The sequence below is a fragment of the Lagenorhynchus albirostris genome, chromosome 6 (genome assembly GCF_949774975.1).
Source record: "Lagenorhynchus albirostris chromosome 6, mLagAlb1.1, whole genome shotgun sequence".
In the NCBI taxonomy this organism is placed as follows: Eukaryota; Metazoa; Chordata; class Mammalia; order Artiodactyla; family Delphinidae; genus Lagenorhynchus; species Lagenorhynchus albirostris.
In genome coordinates, this window is record NC_083100.1 from 92,013,085 (window position 1) to 92,035,614 (window position 22,530).

At 38.9% G+C, this 22,530-nt stretch overlaps 1 protein-coding gene across 1 annotated transcript in view; it reads right to left on the minus strand.

The window, feature by feature from the left end:
* Nucleotides 1-22,530, minus strand: part of THSD7B (thrombospondin type 1 domain containing 7B) — a 778,062-nt gene that overhangs the window by 484,257 nt on the left and 271,275 nt on the right. Inside the window, exon 5 of the mRNA XM_060152966.1 lies at nucleotides 12,263-12,418. Coding sequence (XP_060008949.1) covers nucleotides 12,263-12,418 — 156 coding nt within the window. The remainder of the gene's footprint in view (nucleotides 1-12,262; nucleotides 12,419-22,530) is intronic.

The following is a 22,530-nucleotide window of genomic DNA, read 5'->3' on the forward strand; positions in this document are numbered from 1 at the left end:
GCCAAGTCCACAGTGGCTGGGCCCAGCCAACCGTTTACCTTCATTCACTGAATTCCATACTAATCAGATAGTACCATTCAGTAAACAGTAACTGCTGTATGGAGATCGCTATGATACACTGTGGGAAGCCACAGGAGGAACAGAAGACATAAATCTATTCTTCACAGAGCCCACAGTCCAACAAGTCAAAAAGCACATATATTAACTAAGCATCCACCCTATACCAAGACTGTGATAGCCACTTTACTTCTATTACCCCAAATTAATAAACCCCCTACGCAATTTCATAAGTTACTATTCTCATTTTACATATGTGAAAACTAAGATGAGATGATAACTGATTACTTCTCCTAAGGCACATAACTGATTCAATGGACACGTATGAGGGATAAATTAGGAGGTCGGTATTAACATATACACACTACTATATATAAAATAGATAACCAACAAGGACCTACTGTATAGCACAGGGAACTATACTCAATATTTTGTAATACCTATAAGGGAACAGAATCTGAAGAATATACACACACATACACATATATATGCATCTATGTACATATGTATACATATATACATACATATATATATAACTGCATATATACATATATACGTATAGCTGTGCTGTACACCTGAAACAGAGTATTGTAAATCAACTATGCTTCAATTACAAAAATGGATATATATGAAATTCAGCTGAGGTCTTCCTGAGTTGTTACCTCTTCACAAGAAAGAATTCAATTCAGCTCCTGTGTATGATGTGTTCTAGCCCCACTTAGAACAGTGAATCTGACAGGTACAATGGATCATTTCCTTAAAATAAAGCTGTGCAGATTACATATCAGAACTTTAGGTACAGAGTAGCAAGAAGGAGTTCTAATAATCGCTTCCTGGCCACAGATTCAGTTCACCTTTAGTGAAACTATATTTGCACGGTTTTTCTCTGTGAACCCAAGGATTTAGTATATATTCTACTATTTTAGTGCATATGCTACTGAGGATAATTAAAAAAGAATGATTCGTGGGTTGGGGAAAGAAAAGGAAAGAAGTACCAGTGGCAGAAGAGAGTTCAATGTTTTTTAATTGAAGCCACAGAAAACTTAAAGGAGGCTCAGGAGGGTCAATCCAGGTCTAAGGACCTACATCTTCACATGCTAGTGGATCAAAAGTGTCCACGTGAGCTTCTACAAAGCCACCAATGCCAACACTTGTCTCTACACTAACTCTGTTGGGACAGGCTTGAAGAAACATCCAGCAGGTTGACCAAGGATAACAGAAGCTTATTCTCTCTTAGAGCATTCCAGTTGCCTCTCACCTCTGTAGCCTTGGACACTGGTTAACAACTCTGAGTCAAAGAACCTGAGCAGGGCTTCCCTGGTGGCACAGTGGTTGAGAGTCCGCCTGCCGATGCAGGGGACATGGGTTCGTGCCCTGGTCCGGGAAGATCCCACATGCCGCGGAGCGGCTGGGCCCGTGAGCTATGGCCGCTGAGCCTGCACGTCCGGAGCCTGTGCTCTGCAACGGGAGAGGCCACAACAGTGATGAGAGGCCCGCGTACCGCAAAAAAAAAAAACAACACACACACACATACAAAAAAACTGTCTTACATGTGATCTGTGACAAAGCAAAATTATTTCATAGACTTCTCATTAATGGTGGATCTTTCTAGCAGGCATGGATGAAAAAGGAAATTTTCCCCATTCTTGTTATATAAGATCTAAAACACGTCAGCATTTTCCTACTTTAGTGTGTCATCTAAATTGATTTCTTTCAGAGCATAAAAGACTATGTTCATAGATAGTCATGGCTTCTCAGTTTCACAATGTCTTTTCCTATGGGGATTTTTAGACCTTTAGGTGCTATAATGGGGGTAGGGGTAAGGGATACTATACTGAGGGAGGGTAGGATTCCCTGAAGTCCTAACACACAAGCAGTTACCTATTGTAACACCATATCGGGAAGCCTCCATAAAATTTCTCTTAAGGACAGCTTCTGTAGGCAAGGTTGCCTTTCTAGAATATATCTGAAAAGGGACAAGGATGTCATATAAATATATGTCTATGTATCAAAAAGAATTTTTAGAAATGCACTATACCTATGGGTAGAGTTCGTCCATCAGCAAGTTTTTCAGGGTATTTATCTTTCATATATCTCTAATTATAACTCTCTGGGAGAGTATCAAAGATAAAGCAATGAATGATAAAACCTGATCCAATTTAAATTCCTCTGAAAGGTGTCCTAGCTTCACTTGACAAGTACCGACCTGCCGAACACCCATCCCCTTGTCTGCCTGTCACAGACCTGACGGAAGGAGCAAAGGCTGTGTACAACGGCGGATTTCCTAATGTACTTTGAATGGCTGATGGCCACAAACCTCAGATGATTCCTGATTGAAGGGTGTCTGCCTAAAAATAACAGCCACGTGGAAGATAATTTCTATAGTAACTAATTTCTTCTATTAGATAATAAAACATTTCATGCTTTCCCGTCCTCTTCTACTGTATTTTTAAAAATGTGAACAAAAGGGACCACACCAAAGCAATAACATGTGACTGGGAAAAAGACGAGTGAGGGGAAAAAGTCATTACCGCCAACTTTACACATTTATTTCTTGCCATGGTGGTTTGCTTGTTTTTCCTCCTCAAATCCTCCACCATCCATACAGAAAGAGGAGTATAAAGTATCCAGGAAAATATGACTATCCTAGATTTCTGCTAGGAGGTTCACTGCATTTCTTTAGGGTAGGCAATTCAAATATGAAACTAAACAGTTCAGTTATATCCCAGAGTTGTGTGATGTTTAATGCATTAACCAGCGTACTCCAGGCTCCGTGGAATTCTCAACTACGTTTAGTTTGTGACAGTCAGAGACTCTGGAAGAACCACGGTAGGACCATGGGACAGACCTAGATTGAGAGGATCCTGGAACTCATGCTCACGAGTCAATGGAAATAACAAGATGATTTCGCCTCATCATAACATGCTTGGACTCCTTGTAGGTACAGAATCATTTCCCTGGAGGGAGAACTCTATTTTTTATTCTTCCCAAGAGGGATGACAGGCAGGTGGTCCTGGCAGGTTTTAGTAAGACCTTACAAATAAAAATTCTCTCTACTCTAGGGAGACATTTATAAAACTACAAACTCCCAGACCTGAATAACAATCACTGCAGCTTATACTCTCTCCCGTCTGTGATTACTTAGTTCCTAGGGCGGGTCACTTAGCCTCAGCAATTCTCACCAATCCCAACATGCCCCTAAACTCTGCAGGTGGCTGGCAAAACTACCACCTTCAGATAAAGAAGTTCTACTGTCTCTACCCTTTCCTTCAAGCCCCAAAGGCTAAGCCTTTCTTTGAAAAATTTATTGTTGAAGGCAAAAAACACACATCCCAGATACCTGGTGCTCTCCAGCTGTTCTTGGAATACCCTCCCCTTCTCATACAACTGAAATCTACTTTTGCTCTCTCTCCAAAGATGACATACTGGAGCTAAAGTGAATCCCATGCCTCACGCCATATCTCCTACATCAGGCTCAGTGATTCGCTCTCATGGATAATGGTTCCCACTGGCCTCTGGGCAGAGGGCTTCTCTGCTAGCCTCAGTGTTGGACTTGTGCCTTGATCCAAACTTCTTTAGACTTACGGAGGAAATCATTAAGGAAGCCAGTGTTAGAAGGAACAGTGGACGGAGAAGACAGGAACACAAGTTCTTAGTCCTGGCCTGGCCATTATTAAATCACTGTGGGATTTAGGATAATTTCTTTACTTCTCCACACTTCAGTTTTGACATTTTAGAAAGTGTTAGATCCTTGCTGAAACTAAATGTTGATACAAAGTTGGGCAGTATATTAGTTTCCTTGGGTGACCAAAACAAAGTACCACAAACTGAGTAACGTAAAACAACAGAAATCTGCCTCATAATTCTGGAGGCTAGAAGCCCCAGGTCAAGGTGTCCGTAGAGCCATGCTCCCTCTGAATGCTCTGGGGAAGGACTGTTTTCATGCCTCTCTCCTAGCTTCTAGTAGTTATTGGCCTCTAGAAGCCTCACTCTAATGTCTGCCTCTGTCTTCACATGGCCTTCTCCTTGTCTTCTGTGTCTTTGTATCTTCATAAGGCACTATCCTCTGTGTGTAGCTCTGTGTGCAGCTCTGTGTGCAGATTTTCCTCTTTGTATAAGGATATCAGGCATTAGAATAGGGCCTAGCCCAATCCAATACGACCTCGTCTCAACCTGATTACATTCGCAATAACCCTATTTCCAAATAAGGGCATATTCACATGTCCAAGGGGTTGGTATTGAACATATCTTTTTGGAGGACACAATTTAACCCACAACAGGTGAAGTCTAATGAACGATGCACCAGGGTGCCTTTGTCAGAGTTGACTTATGCAAGAGAGGGAGAGAAGCCAATGATGAAGTAATTTGGCATAAAAGCGTCTTGGGAAAATGGGGTGAATGAAAGGGTCAGAATGTTGTGAGTTTCCCCGATGAGTTCCATGGACCTGTTCTGAGTTACGTGGAAGAGGAAGACAGAAATAAAAGTTGAAAGTGCAGTTTTTCACAAAGGGTTTTGTGAAAAGTTGGCTCAAGTGACCAAAACTGCAACACAGGATTGGGAAAAAGGAGCATTTTCTGAATTGTTACAGAGACTCTATGGGTCAGAACAAAGGGGACAAAGCATTTAATAAATATCTATTACGTTTGACCCCTGCATTGCTTCTATCTTCTTGCAGGATCAGGACCTCGTATTTCCTTAAGGGAGTTGCTCCCGCCCCACTCTCAGCTTGTGAGGCTTGGATGGAGTTGTCCCTCCAGTGGTGGCCACATGCCTAGGACCTGGCTGGTTCAGCCCCACATCCCGCAATCAGAGCGTTTGGGACAGAGAGGAACACGTGACACAAAGAAGCCAGTGAGATTCAATTCCAGGACTCTTCCTGAAATTATTAAGGAAGACACTTCTTGCTACTTTATTTGCCATCGAAAATAAAAATTACCTTATATGTGTATGCGTGGTGAGAACTTTTAAGATTTAATCTCTTAGCAACTTTTAAGTATAAATACAGTATTGTTAACCATGCTATACATTGGATGCTGTACATTAGATCCTAAGAGCTTATTCATCTTGCAACTGGAAGTCTGTACACTTTGATCAACATCTCCCCATTTTTCCCACCACCTAGCCCCTGGCGACCACCATTCTACTCTCTATGACTATGAGTTTGGGTTTTTCAGAATCTACATAAAAGTGAGATTATACAGTATTTGTCTCTCTCTGTCTGACTTATTCCACTTCGTATAATGCCCTCAAGCTTCCTCAATATTGTCACAAATGGTAGGATTTCCTTCTATTTTTATGGCCAAAAAATATTCATCTCTCTCTCTCTCTCTATATATATATATACTTTGTATATATATGATATAAATATATATATGTGAGATATATACATATATATATGTATAACATTTTCTTTATCCATTAATCTGTCTTTGGACATTTTATCTGGTTCCATATGTTGACTATTGTGAGTAATGTGTCAATGAACACAAGGGTACAGAGAGAGAAAAATATTAAAAGTCCTTACCACAAAAAAAAGGTAACTCTGTGAGGTGATGGATATGTTAACTAACCTCACTGCAGTAATCATATATATATATATATATGATTATATATCAAATCATCATATATATATCAAATCATCATGTTGTGTACCTTAAAATTACACAATGTTATATGTCAGTTATATCTCAATAAAGATGATACAAATTAATTAACCATAAAAATAAGATATCACCTTTTATAAGATGTTATGTTGATTTTATTACAATGCTCTAGAGAAAAGAAAACCTCCACATAAAATGTGCTTATTGATTTTGTGACACAATTAGATCTAGAAACCAAAACGTGTGAAAAGAATGGATCTAAGAATCAAGGAAACAAAATTTTTATCTTTATTCTCTAATTTGTGATCTGCAGACTATGTTGATGTTAACTGACCTCTGAAAGTTTCTATGAAATTGAGAGATTTTTACAGTCTGCCCCAGTAAAATCATAAATGGATTTTACAAATTGAGCTTAGATAATTACAATGATATAGGGCTGTCTAATTTTTTGTTTTGTTTTAACTCAAACATCAACTGCATAAAATAAGGTTCGAATGTAATACTGCCTCTTAAGCAATAAAAGACAATTATTTATATCACTGAAGGGATTTAGAACAACATCTAATACTTGAATTTTTGTTAACAAATTCTAAGAAATAGATGTTTCAAATCAGAGTGCCTCAAATAGTTACAGAATTTTGTTGTTGCCTTGTTATCCATCTGTCAAGGACACCAATAATCACTAAAAGGCATGCATTAACCAAAACTAAATCTACCAACAAGAAGGATATACAATAAAAGTTTAGTGGTTGAAAAAAACAAAAGAAAGAAAATGAATGCCTGGTCTTTGCTCCATGGAGAGGACATGCCTTAAACTGAAACTAATAAAGGGAAAAGTAGAAGCAAGAGATGGAGAAATAGATTATAAATAGAAGGAAAAAAGAATAGAAGATTGTAGAAACAGAAGATTATAAAGAGGAAGATAAAGAATGAAACTGTGCTCTGTTGACCTCTTGATACTTTGGGATGCCACCCTACCTCCCCTTCTATTTTTAGCTAGATGAGCTAATAAGTTCCCTTATTTTGGCTTATACCAGTGGGAATTGGGCTTCTGTCACTTATAACCAAAAGTGTCCCAATGAATATAGGGCCCACTTGGCCTGGTGTGGGTTCTCCAGCTTTGAAAGCAAAAGAAGGCAACACTCAATGCAGTAACTTTGTGCCAGCAGGGACAGCCATGGCCACAGTGGCTGCGGGAGCCTAGGTCCAGCCTCAAATGATGTTCTAGACAGACACCTTAAAACAGAGACACACACATCAACCATGAGAGGACTGGTTCTAGTAACAGGTAAGTCACCCTGGGGAGCCTCACATACAACTACAAGAGACTTGCGTAGTCCAGTTATACACGTGTGGACCACAAGACAACAAATCGTGAGTGTTAGAATTAATGGGAAATTATTTGTACCTATAAGCTAAAGAGGCTTGGGGGGCATTCTGGTTACATGTCTAATACAGGAGTAGCGTGAGCTTTCCAATAGACCCCCATATTCCATTGAGATTCAGATTTCTATGGTTTGACCAAAGACTTAAATTTAGTCTTTCTGTCCTAGATGCAATACACATACTCCTCTTCTACCTTAGAACAAAAGAGACAGAATAAAGAGAAAAGCCAAGGGACGTGGGTGTGTGAACCTGGGCGTGCCCATGTGTGCCTGTGAGCCCTCTGGGGAGTGCTGAAACGTGAGTTTTCAAATGGAGGTAGAATTAAGCTGAGAGCATCAGTATCGTAGCAGCAAGCACTTGGCCATGTGCTCTTCTTTTCCGTGGGATAACTGGAGGGATTAGTGCTTAGCAAACACAACCTAACTTGTGGAATGTCCTTGGATCTCATTTCTCTAAGTAAAATGAATATTTCCTTTTAGCACTGCCATTAAGGAACACAGTATCAAGAAAAACTGAAGGATCAAAAAAAAAAAAAAAACTAAAGGATCAATAAAAGAGAAGTCAAGATGCCACTAAAAATGTACATTTTAAGATGCAGATGTGTATATAACAGCAAACCAAAGAAAACAGGACTGCACAGACCTATAAATTTTTTTAACATCTTTTCTGGAGTGTGTATATATATATATATATTTTTTTTTTCACTACAGTGCCCATCAAGGGCTTCTTTTCTTTTTTTTTTTTTAAAATTTTTTTTTGATTATTTAAATTTCTTTATTTTATCCATTGTATCTGTCTCTTGGCCACTGAAGAGCTTTGTGGGTTTTTTTTTTTAACATCTTTATTGGAGTATAATTGCTTTACAATGTTGTGTTAGTTTCTGTGGTATAACAAAGTGAGTCAGCTATACATATACCTAGATCCCCACATCTCCCTCCCACCATCCCTAACCCACCCCTCTAAGTGTAAACAGAGCACCAAGCTGATCTCCCTGTGCTATGTGGCTGCTTCCCACTAGCTATTTATTTTACATTTGGTAGTGTATATATGTCAGTGCTATTCTTTCACTTTGTCCCAGCTTACCCTTCCCCCTCCCCATGTCCTCAAGTCCATTCTCTACTTCTGCTTCTTTATTCCTGTCCTGAACTCCGTAGGTTCTTCAGAACCTTATATATATATTTTTAGATTCCATATATATGTGTTAGCATATGGTATTTGTTTTTCTCTTTCTGACTTACTTCACTCTGTATGACAGACTCTAGGTCCATCCACCTCACTAAAAATAACTCAATTTGTTTCTTTTTATGGCTGAGTAATATTCCGTCGTATATATGTGCCACATCTTCTTTATCCATTCATCTGTTGATGAAAACTTAGGTTGCTTCCATGTCTTGGCTATTGTAAATAGTGCTGCAGTGAACATTGTGGTACATGACTCTTTTTGAATTATGGTTTCCTCAGGGTATATGCCCAGTAGTGGGATTGTTGGGTAGTATGGCAGTTGTATTTTTAGTTTTTTAAGGAACCTCCATACTTTTCTCCATAGTGGCTGTATCAATTTACATTCCCACCAAGAGTGCAAGAGGGTTCCCTTTTCTCCACACCCATTTATTGTTTGTAGATTTTTTGATGATGGCCATTCTGACTGGTGTGAGGTGATACCTCACTGTAGATTTGATTTGCATTTCTCTAATGATTAATGATGTTGAGCATCGTTTCATGTGTTTGTTGGCAATCTATATATCTTCTTTGGAGAAATGTCTATTTAGGTCTTCTGCCAATTTTTGGATTGGGTTGTTTCTTATTTTGATATTGAGCTCCATGATCTGCTTGTATATTTTGGAGATTAATCCTTTGTCAGTTGCTTCGTTTGCAAATATCTTCTCCCATTCTTAGGGTTGTCTTTTCGTCTTGTTTATGTTTTCCCTTGCTGTGCAAAAGCTTTGAAGTTTCATTAGGTCCCATTTGTTTATTTTTGTTTTTATTTCCATTTCACTAGGAGGTGGGTCAAAAAGGATCTTGCTGTAATTTATGTCATAGAGTGTTCTGCCTATGTTTTCCTCTAAGAGTTTTATAATGTCTGGCCTTACATTTAGGTCTTTAATGCATTTTGAGGGTTTTTCTTGTGTATGGTGTTAGGGAGTGTTCTACCTTTATTCTTTCACATGTAGCTGTCCAGTTTTCCCAGCACCACTTATTGAAGAGGCTGTCTTCTCTCCCTTGTATATTCTTTCCTCCTTTATCAAGGGTAAGGTGACCTTATGTGTGTGGGTTTATCTCTGGGCTTTCTATCCTGTTCCATTGATCTATATTTCTGTTTTTGTGCCACTACCATACTGTCTTGATTACTATAGCTTGGTAGTATGGTCTGAAGTCAAGGAGCCTGATTCCTCCAGCTCCATTTTTCTTTCTCAAGATTGCTTTGGTTATTCAGGGTCTTTTGTGTTTCCATACAAATTGTGAAATGTTTTGTTCTATTTCTGTGAAAAATGCCAGTAGTAGTTTGATAGGGATTGCACTGAATCTGTAGATTGCTTTGGGTAGTATAAGTAATTTCAAAATGTTGATTCTTCCAATCTAAGAACATGGTATATATCTCCATATGTTTGTATCACCTTTAATTTCTTTCATCAGTGTCTCACAGTTTTCTGCACAAAGGTCTTTTGTTTCCTTAGGTAGGTTTATTCCTAGGTATTTTATTCTTTTTGTTGCAATGGTAAATGGGAGGGGTTCCTTAATTTCTCTTTCAGAATTTTCATCACTAGTGTATAGGAATGCAAGAGATTTCTGTGCATTAATTTTGTATCCTGCAACTTTACCAAATTCATTGATTAGCTCTAGTAGTTTTCTGGGAGCATCTTTAGGATTCTCTATGTATAGTATCATGTTATCTGCAAACAGCGACAGTATTACTTCCTCTTTTCCGATTTGTATTCCTTTTGTTTCTTTTTCTTCTCTGATTGTTGTGGCTAAAACTTCCAAAACTATGTTGAATAACAGTGGTGAGAGTAGACAACCTTGTCTTTTTCCTGATCTTAGAGGAAATGGTTCCAGTTTTTCACCATTGAGAACGATGCTGGATGTGGGTTTGTCATATATGGCCTTTATTATGTTGAGGTAGGCTCCCTCAATGCCTACTTTCTGGAGGGTTTTTATCATAAATGGGTGTTGAATTTTGTTGAAAGCTTTTTCTGCATCTTTTGAGTTTATCATATGGTTTGTTAATATGGTGTATCACATTGATTGATTTGCATATATCGAAGAATCCTTGCATTCCTGGGATAAACCCCACTTGATCATGGTGTATGATCCTTTTAATGTGCTGTTGGATTTTGTTCGCTAGTATTTTGTTGAGAATTTTTGCATCTATGTTCATCAGAGATTTTGGCCTGTAGTTTTCTTTTTTTGTAACCTCTTCGTGTGGTTTTAGTATCAGAGTGATGGCGGCCTTGTAGAATGCATTTGGGAGTGTTCCTCCCTCTGCTATATTCTGGAAGAGTTTGAGAAGGATAGGTGTTAGCTCTTCTCTAAATGTTTGATAGAGTTCGCCTGTGAAGCCATCTGGTCCTGGGCTTTTGTTTGTTGAAAGATTTTTTTTTTTTTTTTTTGCAGTACGCGGGCCTCTCACTGTTGTGGCCTCTCCCATTGCGGAGCACAGGCTCCAGACGCGCAGGCTCAGTGGCCATGGCTCACGGGCCCAGCCGCGGCATGTGGGATCTTCCCAGACTGGGGCACGAACCCACGTCCCCTGCATTGGCAGGCGGACTCTCAACCACTGCGCCACCAGGGAAACCCTGTTGAAAGATTTTTAATCACAGTTTCAATTTCAGTGCTTGTGATTTGTCTGTTTAAATTTTCTATTTCTTCCTGGTTCAGTCTCAGAAGGTTGTGCTTTTCTAAGAATTTATCCACTTCTTCCAGGTTGTCCATTTTATTGGCATAGAGTTGCTTATAGTAATCTCTCATGATCTTTTGTATTTCTGCAGTGTCAGTTGTTACTTCTCCTTTTTCATTTCTAATTCTATTGATATGAGTCTTCTCCCTTTTCTTCTTGATGAGTCTGGCTAATGGTTTATCAATTTTGTTTATCTTCTCAAAGAACCAGCTTTTAGTTTTATTGATTTTAGCTATGGTTTCCTTCATTCCTTTTCATTTATTTCTGATCTGATTTGTATGATTTCTTTCCTTCTGCTAACTTTGTTTTTTTTTTTTTTTTTTGGTTCTTCTTTCTCTAATTGCTTTAGGTGTAAGGTTAGGTTGTTTATTTGAGATTTTTCTTGTTTCTTAAGGTAGCATTTATTGCTATAAACTTCCCTCTTAGAACTGCTTTTGCTGCATCCCATAGGTTTTGGGTCATCATGTTTTCATTGTCATTTGCTTCTAGGTATTTTTTGATCCCTCTTTGATTTCTTCAGTGATCTCTTGGTTATTTAGTAGTGTATTGTTTAGCCTCCATGTGTTTGTATATTTTACAGTTTTTTTCCTGTAATTGATATCTAGTCTCATAGCGTAACAAATATAAACAAGCACACAAAAGTTGAAGATTTCGCTTTAAGCCTGAGGACAACATCAATACAAAACAACACACATAAATGCCCCTCATGAAAATTTGAACTATAACATCAAATTCAGTATGTGATTCAGCCTTTGGGAATCTGAAAATAATAAATAGATATGCAAAACCGTTGTTTCTTGATATGATTACAGAAATCGTACCTAATTTCTACAGTATAACCATTACATATAAAAAAATCATTAATTTATGGTTAGCAGATATTTGATCCAGTCCAAAATGTCCATAAGACATTTGGTACATGGCAAAAGCTCCTTGAAATTTGGTCCTAATCAAATCATGTGGCATGGGATGAATATGCTCACGGATGTTTTGGACGGGACCAAATATGAAGGACATTTTGGTGTGTCTTATGGACATTTTGGTCAGGACCAAATATCTTGCAGGGTTAAATTATACCAGTTTTCAGTAATAGTCACTTCACCAGCTACGAGCCTAATTGAAAGGTCAACCAAGGTAGGATTCTGTGTCCACAGAAATGTCTCCAATGCTTCCTTAATAACTGAATGCTGTCAGGCTTGAGCTGGTTATCTACATTTTACAAACAAATACTGTCCTAAGCAGACTTAAGGGGCTATTTAGTGACCAGAATAAATAGCATGCACTAGAAGGAAATGAACCACATACAAACAAGGCACTCACCTTTTCTTCCCTGAGGATCGTGGCAGTTTTCATGGACGCACAAGCCCCAGGCTGACCAGGAAGATACTATACAGTCTGTAGAGCAAGGGATATTGCAGAGCTGAGAAGCTGAAGGGGCAGGTCCCAAACATAATGTTTTTTCCACGGGTCTAGAGACTGCATGGATGGAAAAAAAAAAAATGGCCTGAGTCACATTCTCTGAACATCCCTAGAATTTTTCCCATCTTTATTTGTGTGCCTGCCTTGCTCACATCAGCTTTATGGTTAAACAGATTATATGCAGACAAACTATCAACACTCTTCCAATATGTACTACTTAGCTACACATTATTAGCATGTAGGGTGAGGAAAGGCAAGGAAAGACAGTGACAAAGGGCACTCATTTGAGTTTCCTGTTCGACAGAGTATTCCCTGGGAATCCAAGAGGACTGGAAACCTAGATAAAAATTATCTAGAGTTAGGAAGTTAAAAAAATTAAGTGGCTTTGTGAAGTTCCAAGATGAGTCTATCTCGACTATACAGATGACTGGGTTGTTGTGAAAAATTCAAAACTGAAACCCGAGGTGGGGTGTTTAGCATAACCAATCTACTGCTCTTACTCCCCTGAGGGGTGGACCTCTCGAAGACACGGAGGAAAAATGGTTTTTAGAAGAAGAAGAAAAATCAGGATCTGCAGTGGCAGAATTAGTCCCTGGAAGTCAGTTTCATTAGAAAGCCTACCCAGAGGCACAAGAGTGTCTGCGGAGCCACAGGAAATGCCAACTAGGAACCTTCCAGCCCTTCCTGGTATGCACCTGCGCCCGGAGGATGCCCAGAACTGGGTCAAGGCAGGAGGCAGTAATCATCTGTGCATCAGTGGTGCTCATCAAGTGTCCTCTCTGCGCAGACCCATGCTGAGAATCATGAAAATACACAGATGAAGAAGAAGATGGGCTCCTGATTCTCATGGAGATTATAACATAATAGGAGCTAGGATAGCAATATCCCAAAATGACCCAATAAAAGAACAGCCAAATGCCTGACTACACGTGCACAGAGTGATCCCACACTAAGCGGGTTTTGGAGCAATTCAGAGTTTGTGAGCCAATGGTTTAAGACCAGACGGTTTTATCTTATGGGTTGCCTTGTACTATGATTGAAATATTTCCTATATGTCACTTCCATCTGTTAAGCAGATCAGAAGTGCTTCAGAGATGGAGACTGGTATGAGACAATAGGGAGGTAAATCACCCCATCAACTTTACTTCCTCACTCTTTACAATAAGATGTGATTTGAATCAGATACAGATCGAACTAAATCACAGCTGTGACCAGCAGAACTCTGAATGTAAACCAAAGCAAGAGCAAAATCAAAAAAATACTGTCACGAAGATGTTTTAACCATCGGGGAAAGAAGTGGAGCAGCTTGAGGTATCTATGAGGGTGAATGGGAAAAACAAAAGGTTGCAAAGGAAAATGATAATAACGGTTTGTTTGCAACTAATTCTTTTACAGTTTACCAAAAGGATTTGACCTGACTTAAAATAAAAGACAGGAACAAAGCAAGATTGCTAACGTAAATGTCAAATGTCAAGCCATGTGGAAGAGACAGGCCAGGGAAGAGAGAGCAGATATTGGGGGAAAGTAAAGGGGTTTCCTGGGAAGGCTGAGGAGAGGTGATGATCAGAGATTGTGCTGAAGATAACAACAGCTGGGTGGGGAGGTTGGAGTGACCAGGACTGTGCATGTACATATGACACTGATGGACCATGGGTAAAGAAAAACCTGTGAAATGGGGGAGGACAATTGCAATTCCTTCCCCAGGAGTGAGTAAAAGACCAACAAGCAGCCATTCACTGAGTACATCATGCATTCATTCCAAAACCACTGAGTACCCGTTTAAATTAGGCCCTACTGGATGGTGTCTGCTTTCAAGGAACTCTCAGTCGAGAAGGGTACGTCAAGTAGCATTTTAACAAGATTGATGGAAAGAGATGCTTTAGAGTATTGTATACATAGGAAGCTGCACAGCCAGAGGGCTTAAGGCAGAAGTGTGTTTCGGTCCAGGCCCATGCTTGGTTAGCATGTGTTCTCACAAACTCAAACTTTAGTTCCAAAAACAAAACCTAAGTAATGATGGAAAAGGACGTGGGGGCATGTCAACTGATTACTCTGGCTGTTTAATAAACATTTATAGTGCATGCCAGGCACTGTTTATAAACATCAGTTCATTTATCCTGCATAACTTTGAGATATATACTATTATTATTCCTACTTTAAAATGGGGAAACTGAGACACACCTTACTCACTTGCTCACATTCCCAATTAGCAAGCAGTGGAGCCAGGATCTGGAACAAGGTGGTCTGGTTCCAGAATCTGTGCTGTGAACCACTGCTCTATGTGGCCTCACCATCGGTCATTCAACCTCCATTGCTAAGTACTTACCATGAGTTAACACTGTGTTAGGTGCTGAAGCTAGATTTGTCGTGAAACAGACAAGGTCACTTGTCCTCATGTAGCCTCTTTTTCAATGTGAGTTGCTACTAAGCACTCATGAGTCCACGAGCCTCAACAATAAGACTAGAAAGCCATTATTGCTGCTTCTCTTTCCTTTGCCATGGCTGTCTCCCCGTAACACCAGACAGAACTTAAGTGTCTGACGATCAATGCTGAGAAGGTGCCCCAAACGTCTCAGCTCCGAGACCCAGCAGACACTTGCTGCCGCAATCTCTGAACTTGAGGTTGGACCCTGCAGTTGAAACTGGTCAATGCACCAGCGCAATACCTAGGCTCACAGCAGGTCTGAACTAAATCTCGTTAGAAGCGCCAGAATGGCTTAACTGTCCAGAAGGTGGTTAAGCCTTAGGGTTGGTAGTGCAGTTGGAAAGAGACTGGGGAACTTGACATGAAGCTGCATGTGTCCAGGACAATGTTTTTACAGATATTATGTTTATTTGGCTTATTTTTGGAGGGCTGTTGATGATTATTGGGAGGTGAGGGGTTAAGTCCCCTAAGGTCCCCTTTGATAAATACTTAACTGTCTATCAACTGACTGTTTGACATGAGGGCTAATGGTACTAAGATATGAAATTAGGAAGAGACATGATATGCTGGTGAGGAATGGGGGGATTTCCCTGGAGGCTACTAAGTGACATAATTGGAGGCCCAGGGGTGGGAGTGAGGCCATTTGTCAGAGCACTCATGCCTCTTCAGCACCTGCTGCTTTGAAAGACAGTAGATCTTAATCCATGTCAATAAATTCTTCCAGTCTCAGGGACATGTCTAAGATGCTTCATTTAGGCATTGAATCAGTGGGCTTGGGTCAACTTTTCTCTATTTCAGCCCCCTGGGATCCATTTGTTCTAGAAATAAATCATGAGTAAGTCACGAAGCACTTACCAGCTTCAGATCACTTAGGTAGTCAACTCCCCAAGAAAACTGAACACAGGATATCGCTACGCCTATTGACTCTTAGAGCTAGAAGGGGAGCTTTAGAGCTAATTTAGTTTAATTCAGCAATTTTACTGAAAAACTGAATTCCAAAGACCTTAGGTGGTTTCTCCAAGTTCACTCAGCCAGTCCAAGGCAGAGCAAGACCTAAGCCTTGTCCCTGGTGGCTGACTCACCTCCACCTGTTCCTCTTGGTTTTCCTGCCATGGAATGAAGGCATCAGACAGAATAGATGAGGTCATTCGTACCAAGCATATTTTGTTTATGAATCACAGTGACCACAATGGAGGCGACAGATCCAAGATCTTCATGAAGGTTGCAGGCTGTTTAACCCTTTAAACAAAATCCAAATTCCTCTCCTACTTTATTGCCACTTCAATACTCCTTCAAGCTCCATCCCACACCTCCCTGACGAAGCAGGAGGTAGTGAGACCAAAATGTGCTCCACTTTAAACAACTGTTCTTTTATTTGTAGCTGTTCATGATGTAATAAAATTATCCTGGGAGGTGGGTGGGGTAGGGGGCCATACCTGAACCACCTCAAATTGGATGGTCTGGGTAGTTTACTCTCTACTGAGCCCTCAATTCTTCTTGACCAAACTCCAGCCATGATGTCTGTGGGAAGAGAAGCTGCTTTTCTAGTCACCTGAAATCCTTTCTCTAGATATACTGACTGAAACAACTTTATTTCTATTTGCTAATAACTGTCTGCTCTAATGCAATGGATCCCTGCTGCAATCAGTGTACCTGTTCAGTGAAGGTCTATGCTGGTCCAGCTTTCTCCAGCTGCCTTAGACCATGTCACCTTGACACCTTCTGCCATTCCTGTGTTGACCAATTGCCTGAAGAGGTAAGCAATTACCCAAGGTTTTATAGGCTATTTAGGTTTTGTAGGCTGCAATCTTAGCCCCTATAAAGACCTCTCATGGCCACAAAGTGTTAAAGAGACAAAGTAACTTTTAACTCAGGTCAACTGAGATCACTACATAGCAGTAGCTTTCTAAAGCTAGGGAATATATTACAGTCTGATAAGTGATTGTACATAAGCAATAGTCATTAACGCTTTGAATATTTCGGTGCCTAACCTGGAATTTTTCATTTGCAATAAGAAATTATTAAATTGACCTGCCTTACAAGAAATGTGCAAGTCTGCTACTAATGACTGCAAAGTCACCTTAAATAATGAATTACTCCATGAACAGCATGCTAATTAACAAAGGGGGTGGGAATATGCTGGAGTTGATACATTTAATGTTAAAGAAAAAACTGTTCTTAATTCTAGCAATGTGCATAGTTCATGATTTTCCTTAAGGACAAAGTGATTTTAGATGAACATACAAATTCAATCGAAATGATTTGTAATTAAGAAGAAAAATGCCTGTTGTTATCATTAGCATGTGACCACCACTGTAAAGAAAACTGAGTGCCTTCACATCTCCTTCTTTGAAACTAAATCAAGCTCTGATCCAAACTAATTTGAATCAACACAGAAATAAGTTGACAAAGATTCAGTAAGAGTATATTACCCCCCCACCCCTACTGCTGGCCATTTTGTAAGATCTAAATTTCAATGCCATTTAATGCCTCAAAAAGAAATTAAATGGAAATTGCATCATCATCATAATTAGTTAATTATAATTAATAACTAGGTACCCTCTGTATTTTATTTAAAAAATGAGTAATGTTTGCTTAGAGTAAAAAATGTTATCACAGGAGCCAATGGCATTTTCTTGTTTTTTAATATGTCTATTATCAGATGAAACATCAAATGAGTCTTTAGCGAGTGTTTCAGGTAATTCTGCCATGGCATAATGGAACTCAGCTTTCCCTCAGAACAGAAAGAAAGATCTTGATCATGGGCAAGAAATTAGTCAAACATATTGACTTTTTTCCCAGTACTTTCAGGGAGGTAGAGATGAAAAGAAAGTAAAGGTGATGCTACTTCCTGGGAACTCTTAAAACCCGGATGATTTTGCCTGCTTTCTCTCTTAGGGGTAACTGAGTACCCCTGCATTCTATCTTCAGTTGATTTTACATAAGATATTTGATTTGCAGAAAGACATCAGCCTTCACAAAGAACTTAGACCAAAAAGTTATATTCACTTCAATTTTCCAAATCAACGCAGGCCCTGTCAATCCCAAAGGGAATTCTCACTCAAAACTCAGAACCCCCTCGTTCCACAGGGTGTCCAGGAAATCATAATATAAACAGCAATTGCTCAGAGTTAATTCAAAAATAATGAAAGAGCCTACTTATGTAAAAATGCTGCTTTCTAAATGGTTTTTGAGAAACAGTATTGCCTCTGGCATATTCATTTAGGGAGCATACTGACTTGGCAGAAATTCAATCCACCTAACTGCTGAAATAAATAGGTTTCTACAAACTGAAGGAGTCAAACGGTTGAAGGGGAAAGATAAATAATATTACAGTTTTAACCAGAAAGCTATTTTCCTTAAAGAAGCCTTCATGTATTATTTCAATTGCCTTTTGCCACTGGAATTTGCAAAATAATACATCATTCTTTTAACTTCGTGGTTAGAATAATAGCAAATATGTCTTCTAGCACTTATAGGCAGCTTAAAGAATTAAATCCCATCTCATCCTATTATATCTAATAAAGCTTAATTTTAGCCATATTGTGACTCTCTTGGCAAAGTACTGTGCAATACAGTTTGGCAGGAGGATGTATGTACCATAAATGTAATATCTAAAAATAATTATCTAATTGCGGGAATTATGTGAAATTTGGCCACATGTCAAAAAATTTTCCAAATTTCATTCATTTCACATAGTGAATTAGAAAATACCTACCAACTAGTGATTTTCTTAATGCTACAGAGTAACAACATGATAAGTAAAGATGGAAAACAATATTCAGAATAAAAATGGACAAAATAAATGAAGTATGTATTCAGTTTTAGAAAGTAATTAGATCAATATCCAACAATTACAAAATTAGGGGAGAAATACAGTAGCCGTCAGACCTATATTCATATATTTCTTTATGATATATTCTCTCCTCTGTTCCTCTATTTTTAATTAATTTTATTGGAGTATATTTGATTTAGAATGTCGTGTTAGTTTCTGCTGTACAGCAAAGTGAATCAGTTAAATGCACACATATATATCTTCACTCTTTTATAGATTCTTTTCCAATATAGTCATTACAGAGTACTGAGTAGAGTTCCCTGTGCTATACAGTCGGTTTTTATTAGTTATCTATTTTATATATAGTAGTGTGTATATGTCAATCCCAATCTCCCAGCTTATTCTTCCCCCACCTCCTTTCCCCCTTGGTAACCATAAGTTTGCTTTCTACAGATGTGATTCTGTTTCTGTTTTGTAAATAAGTTCATTTGTACCATTTTTATAGATTCCACATATAAGTGATATCATATGATATTTGTCTTTCTCTAGCTTACTTCACTCAGTATGACAATCACTAGATCCAACCATGTCACTCCAAATGGCATTATTTTATCCTTTTTTATGGCTAATATTCCATTGTATATACATACCCCATCTTCTTTTGAAAATTTCTTTCTGATCGTTTCTCAGACTAGTAATAATTAATTAGGAAAATGAATAAGTGAACACTATGTCCCCTTCTAAAAAATTCTTAAAGAGAAATAAAATGAAAAAAATAGGTTTAAAAATATCAGTATTAAAGGCCAAACATCAGGAAAGGTAGGTGTTTTAGAGGAAAATGAGGAGCAAGGTGGGTGTTTTTGATGTGATTCTGAAACGTACTTAAAATTATTACTGGGGCTTCGCTGGTGGCGCAGTGGTTGAGAGTCCGCCTGCCGATGCAGGGGACACGGGTTTGAGCCCCGGTCTGGGAAGATCCCACATGCCGTGGAGCGGCTGGGCCCGTGAGCCATGGCCGCTGAGCCTGCACGTCCGGAGCCTGTGCTCCGCAATGGGAGAGGCCACAACAGTGAGAGGCCCGCGTACCGCAAAAAAAAAAAAAAAAATTACTAAAAGTTTGATGGAGAGGATGAAACTAAATTATAATGATTATTTTCATCTTAAAATTTAAGATTAAAGGGACTTCCCTGGTAGCACAGTGGTTAAGAATCCGCCTGCCAATGCAGGGGACATGGGTTTGAGCCCTGGTCAGGGAAGATCCCACATGCTGGGGAGCAACTAAGCCCATGCGCCACAACTACTGAGCCTGCGCTCTAGAGCCTGCAAGCCACAACTACTGAGCCCACGTGCCACAACTACTAAAGCCCACGCACCTAGAGCCCATGCTCCGCAACAAGAGAAGCCACAGCAAAGAGAAGCCTGTGCACCACAACAAAGAGTAGCCCCCACTCACTGCAACTAGAGAAAGCCCGCGCGCAGCAACGAAGACCCAATGCAGCCAAAAGGAAAATAAAAATAAATAAATACATTTATAAAAAATAAAATTTAAGATTAAAGTCATTCCTAAGTTATTACCATGAGTTCACAGTAAGCAGCCCACCCCTAGATTTTCTTAAAGAGCAAAGGATGACCAAAGAAGCAATTAAGGCAGCTTGGAACTTGGAGAAGGAGGGCTGTAAAGCTGACCCTCCACTGGGTACACATAGCATCACTAGCCCAATTCTTTTTCCTTATCAACCATATCCAACCCATCAACTGAGGAAAAACAGAGGTGACCGTAAAACATCCCTAAGTCCATTGGGCAAGAATTGGAAAGAAAAAGGATATTTTAAAAATACAAAAAAAAAAAATGTGGTTGAGATAGAAATGTGTCAGAGAGCAGGGACAGGGAAAGGGACATGGAACAGGAAGATCTGGTAAGAAAGGTCAGAAGGTGGCAAAAGAAAGCAGACCTAAGTCTCCCAGACTTCAGTACCGGTCACAGGATGCCCTGTTACTCCATCAGCAAGAAGGGCCTTCATCTGATTTAGAAGGTCTGATTTAGGTGGATGTAGAAGGTGGATGTTTCAACCCGGGAATAACTCAATGGAAATTTTAAATAATGGTAACGAGAAGGGGAAATCCATGTTCTCTGAGGTGACACAGTCCTCCAAGAACATCACAAACTCCAAAGCTTAAAGCCATTCCTAAGGGGCCACAAAAGGGGAAATATGTGGTGATTATTTAAGAGAGCCAAGAAAGAACTATTGCTCTCTAAAACAAATACGCGCACCATCCTGTTTTTAAAGGAAGGGAAAGAAAAGGGCTCACTGTACCTGACAGTCTTGTTAGCACACACTGCTTTAAATTTGCAAATTGTTTTAGACTGAACAAGTTAATCTGACTTCAAAGGAAGGTTCATGGGATTCACCAGGTTCCTAAGTAGTGAGGGGAATGAGACACCGCCTAAAACATTTTTAAATGCAGAATAGTTCATTCTTTTGTACGAGAAATTGCATTATACATTTTTAGAAGTAACAGAAAAATTACAAACCAAAACCCCTGCATTGCAAAACTGGTTGAAAGTTCTTTTCCTCCCAGGCCTATTCATACATTACAAGTCCTACTTTCTATAGCTTTTCACTATGTCAAGGCCAATATTATAAAGTAGTAGCTTCCCACTTGGATAAACCAGTGGGGTTTAAGGTAGATCCAACTCAGAAGAACTGGGTCAGGACTGGAAAGGGGGTAGCAGAGAGTGCAGTAAGGACTTATATCTTCGAAAATCTTTATGATTTGCAGGTCAGGGAGTCAATGTTCTGAATAATTTGAGTATGATTTTGAAAAGCCAGTTGGCCAAATATCAATACTATCATTAAAATCTATTAAACTGAAAGTCTACCACTACCTGTGTAAATTGGGCAAATTGTTTAGCAATTGATCTTCTGTAAAATAAAGAGACTATCCAATGTTTCTCACCTTTGTTGTGTTATCTCCTCCCCAAGGAGCATTTGTAAACATTTTTTCTCTTATTTTCCCTTTTTCCCCTATAACATTTTCATACCACAGATATACTGTGTGTAAGTAAGTTTTATATACATACACTTTATATGCAAAAAGTGTAAGATTTTTTTCACCCCAAGAACCTTTTTTTGTCCCCTTGGGGGCAATATCATCTCCTTTGGGAATGCATGGACTAGACCACATATTGACCTTAAGTTTGTAGACTAAGCAGTCTACAAGTATATTTCCGGTTCAATTAGCAAAATATTCTATGAGACAAGTACTACTAGTATGTCCAGTTTCCAGTGCGACAATTGAAATTTTAAAATTCTGCCCCAGCTTCTATAATTAGCAAAAGCAGAGGCAGGACCTGAACCCGGCCAGTGTGATTCTGGTTTTCCCTTTTCTTCACCATGTTAGACTCTTCCAGCTCAAGGCTCTGAAATTCTTGAATTCAGTGCACATTTTCATGGCTGTAGGTTGGAATCTATCTTTTTACTTTGACTACAGTGCTTCTCAGTACCTGTGTTTTGCTTGTTTTGAATCTACATGCTGAATTTTTTTTGCAGTAATCAGGAGATAATACATTAACTAATATGACATGTTATTCTCTGGCAGAATTCTGATGCATACAGAGAATACAGACATTTAAAACAGCTGAAATGCTGTAGAATTTTACAAATTTTGTCTTTTGTTTAGACAGTAGTCAAGTTATTAAAAAGCTGTCTTGAGAAGTTGCATACTCCAATTTTTTGTACATTTAAATATATCATCAGAGCAAAACAGGTTATAATATCAAAAAGACAGTGATTTATGTTTTAAAATATTACAGTTGCTTTCTATGAAGTCTTAATTTGAGAGAAAAAGCAACAAAAATAATGAGATAATTATTTAATTTAAAAACACAATTAGATGATTTTATATTAAAAGCAGTGTGGATGTACTCATAGCTTATTTAAATAAAAATAAACATTAATTCTGAAAGTA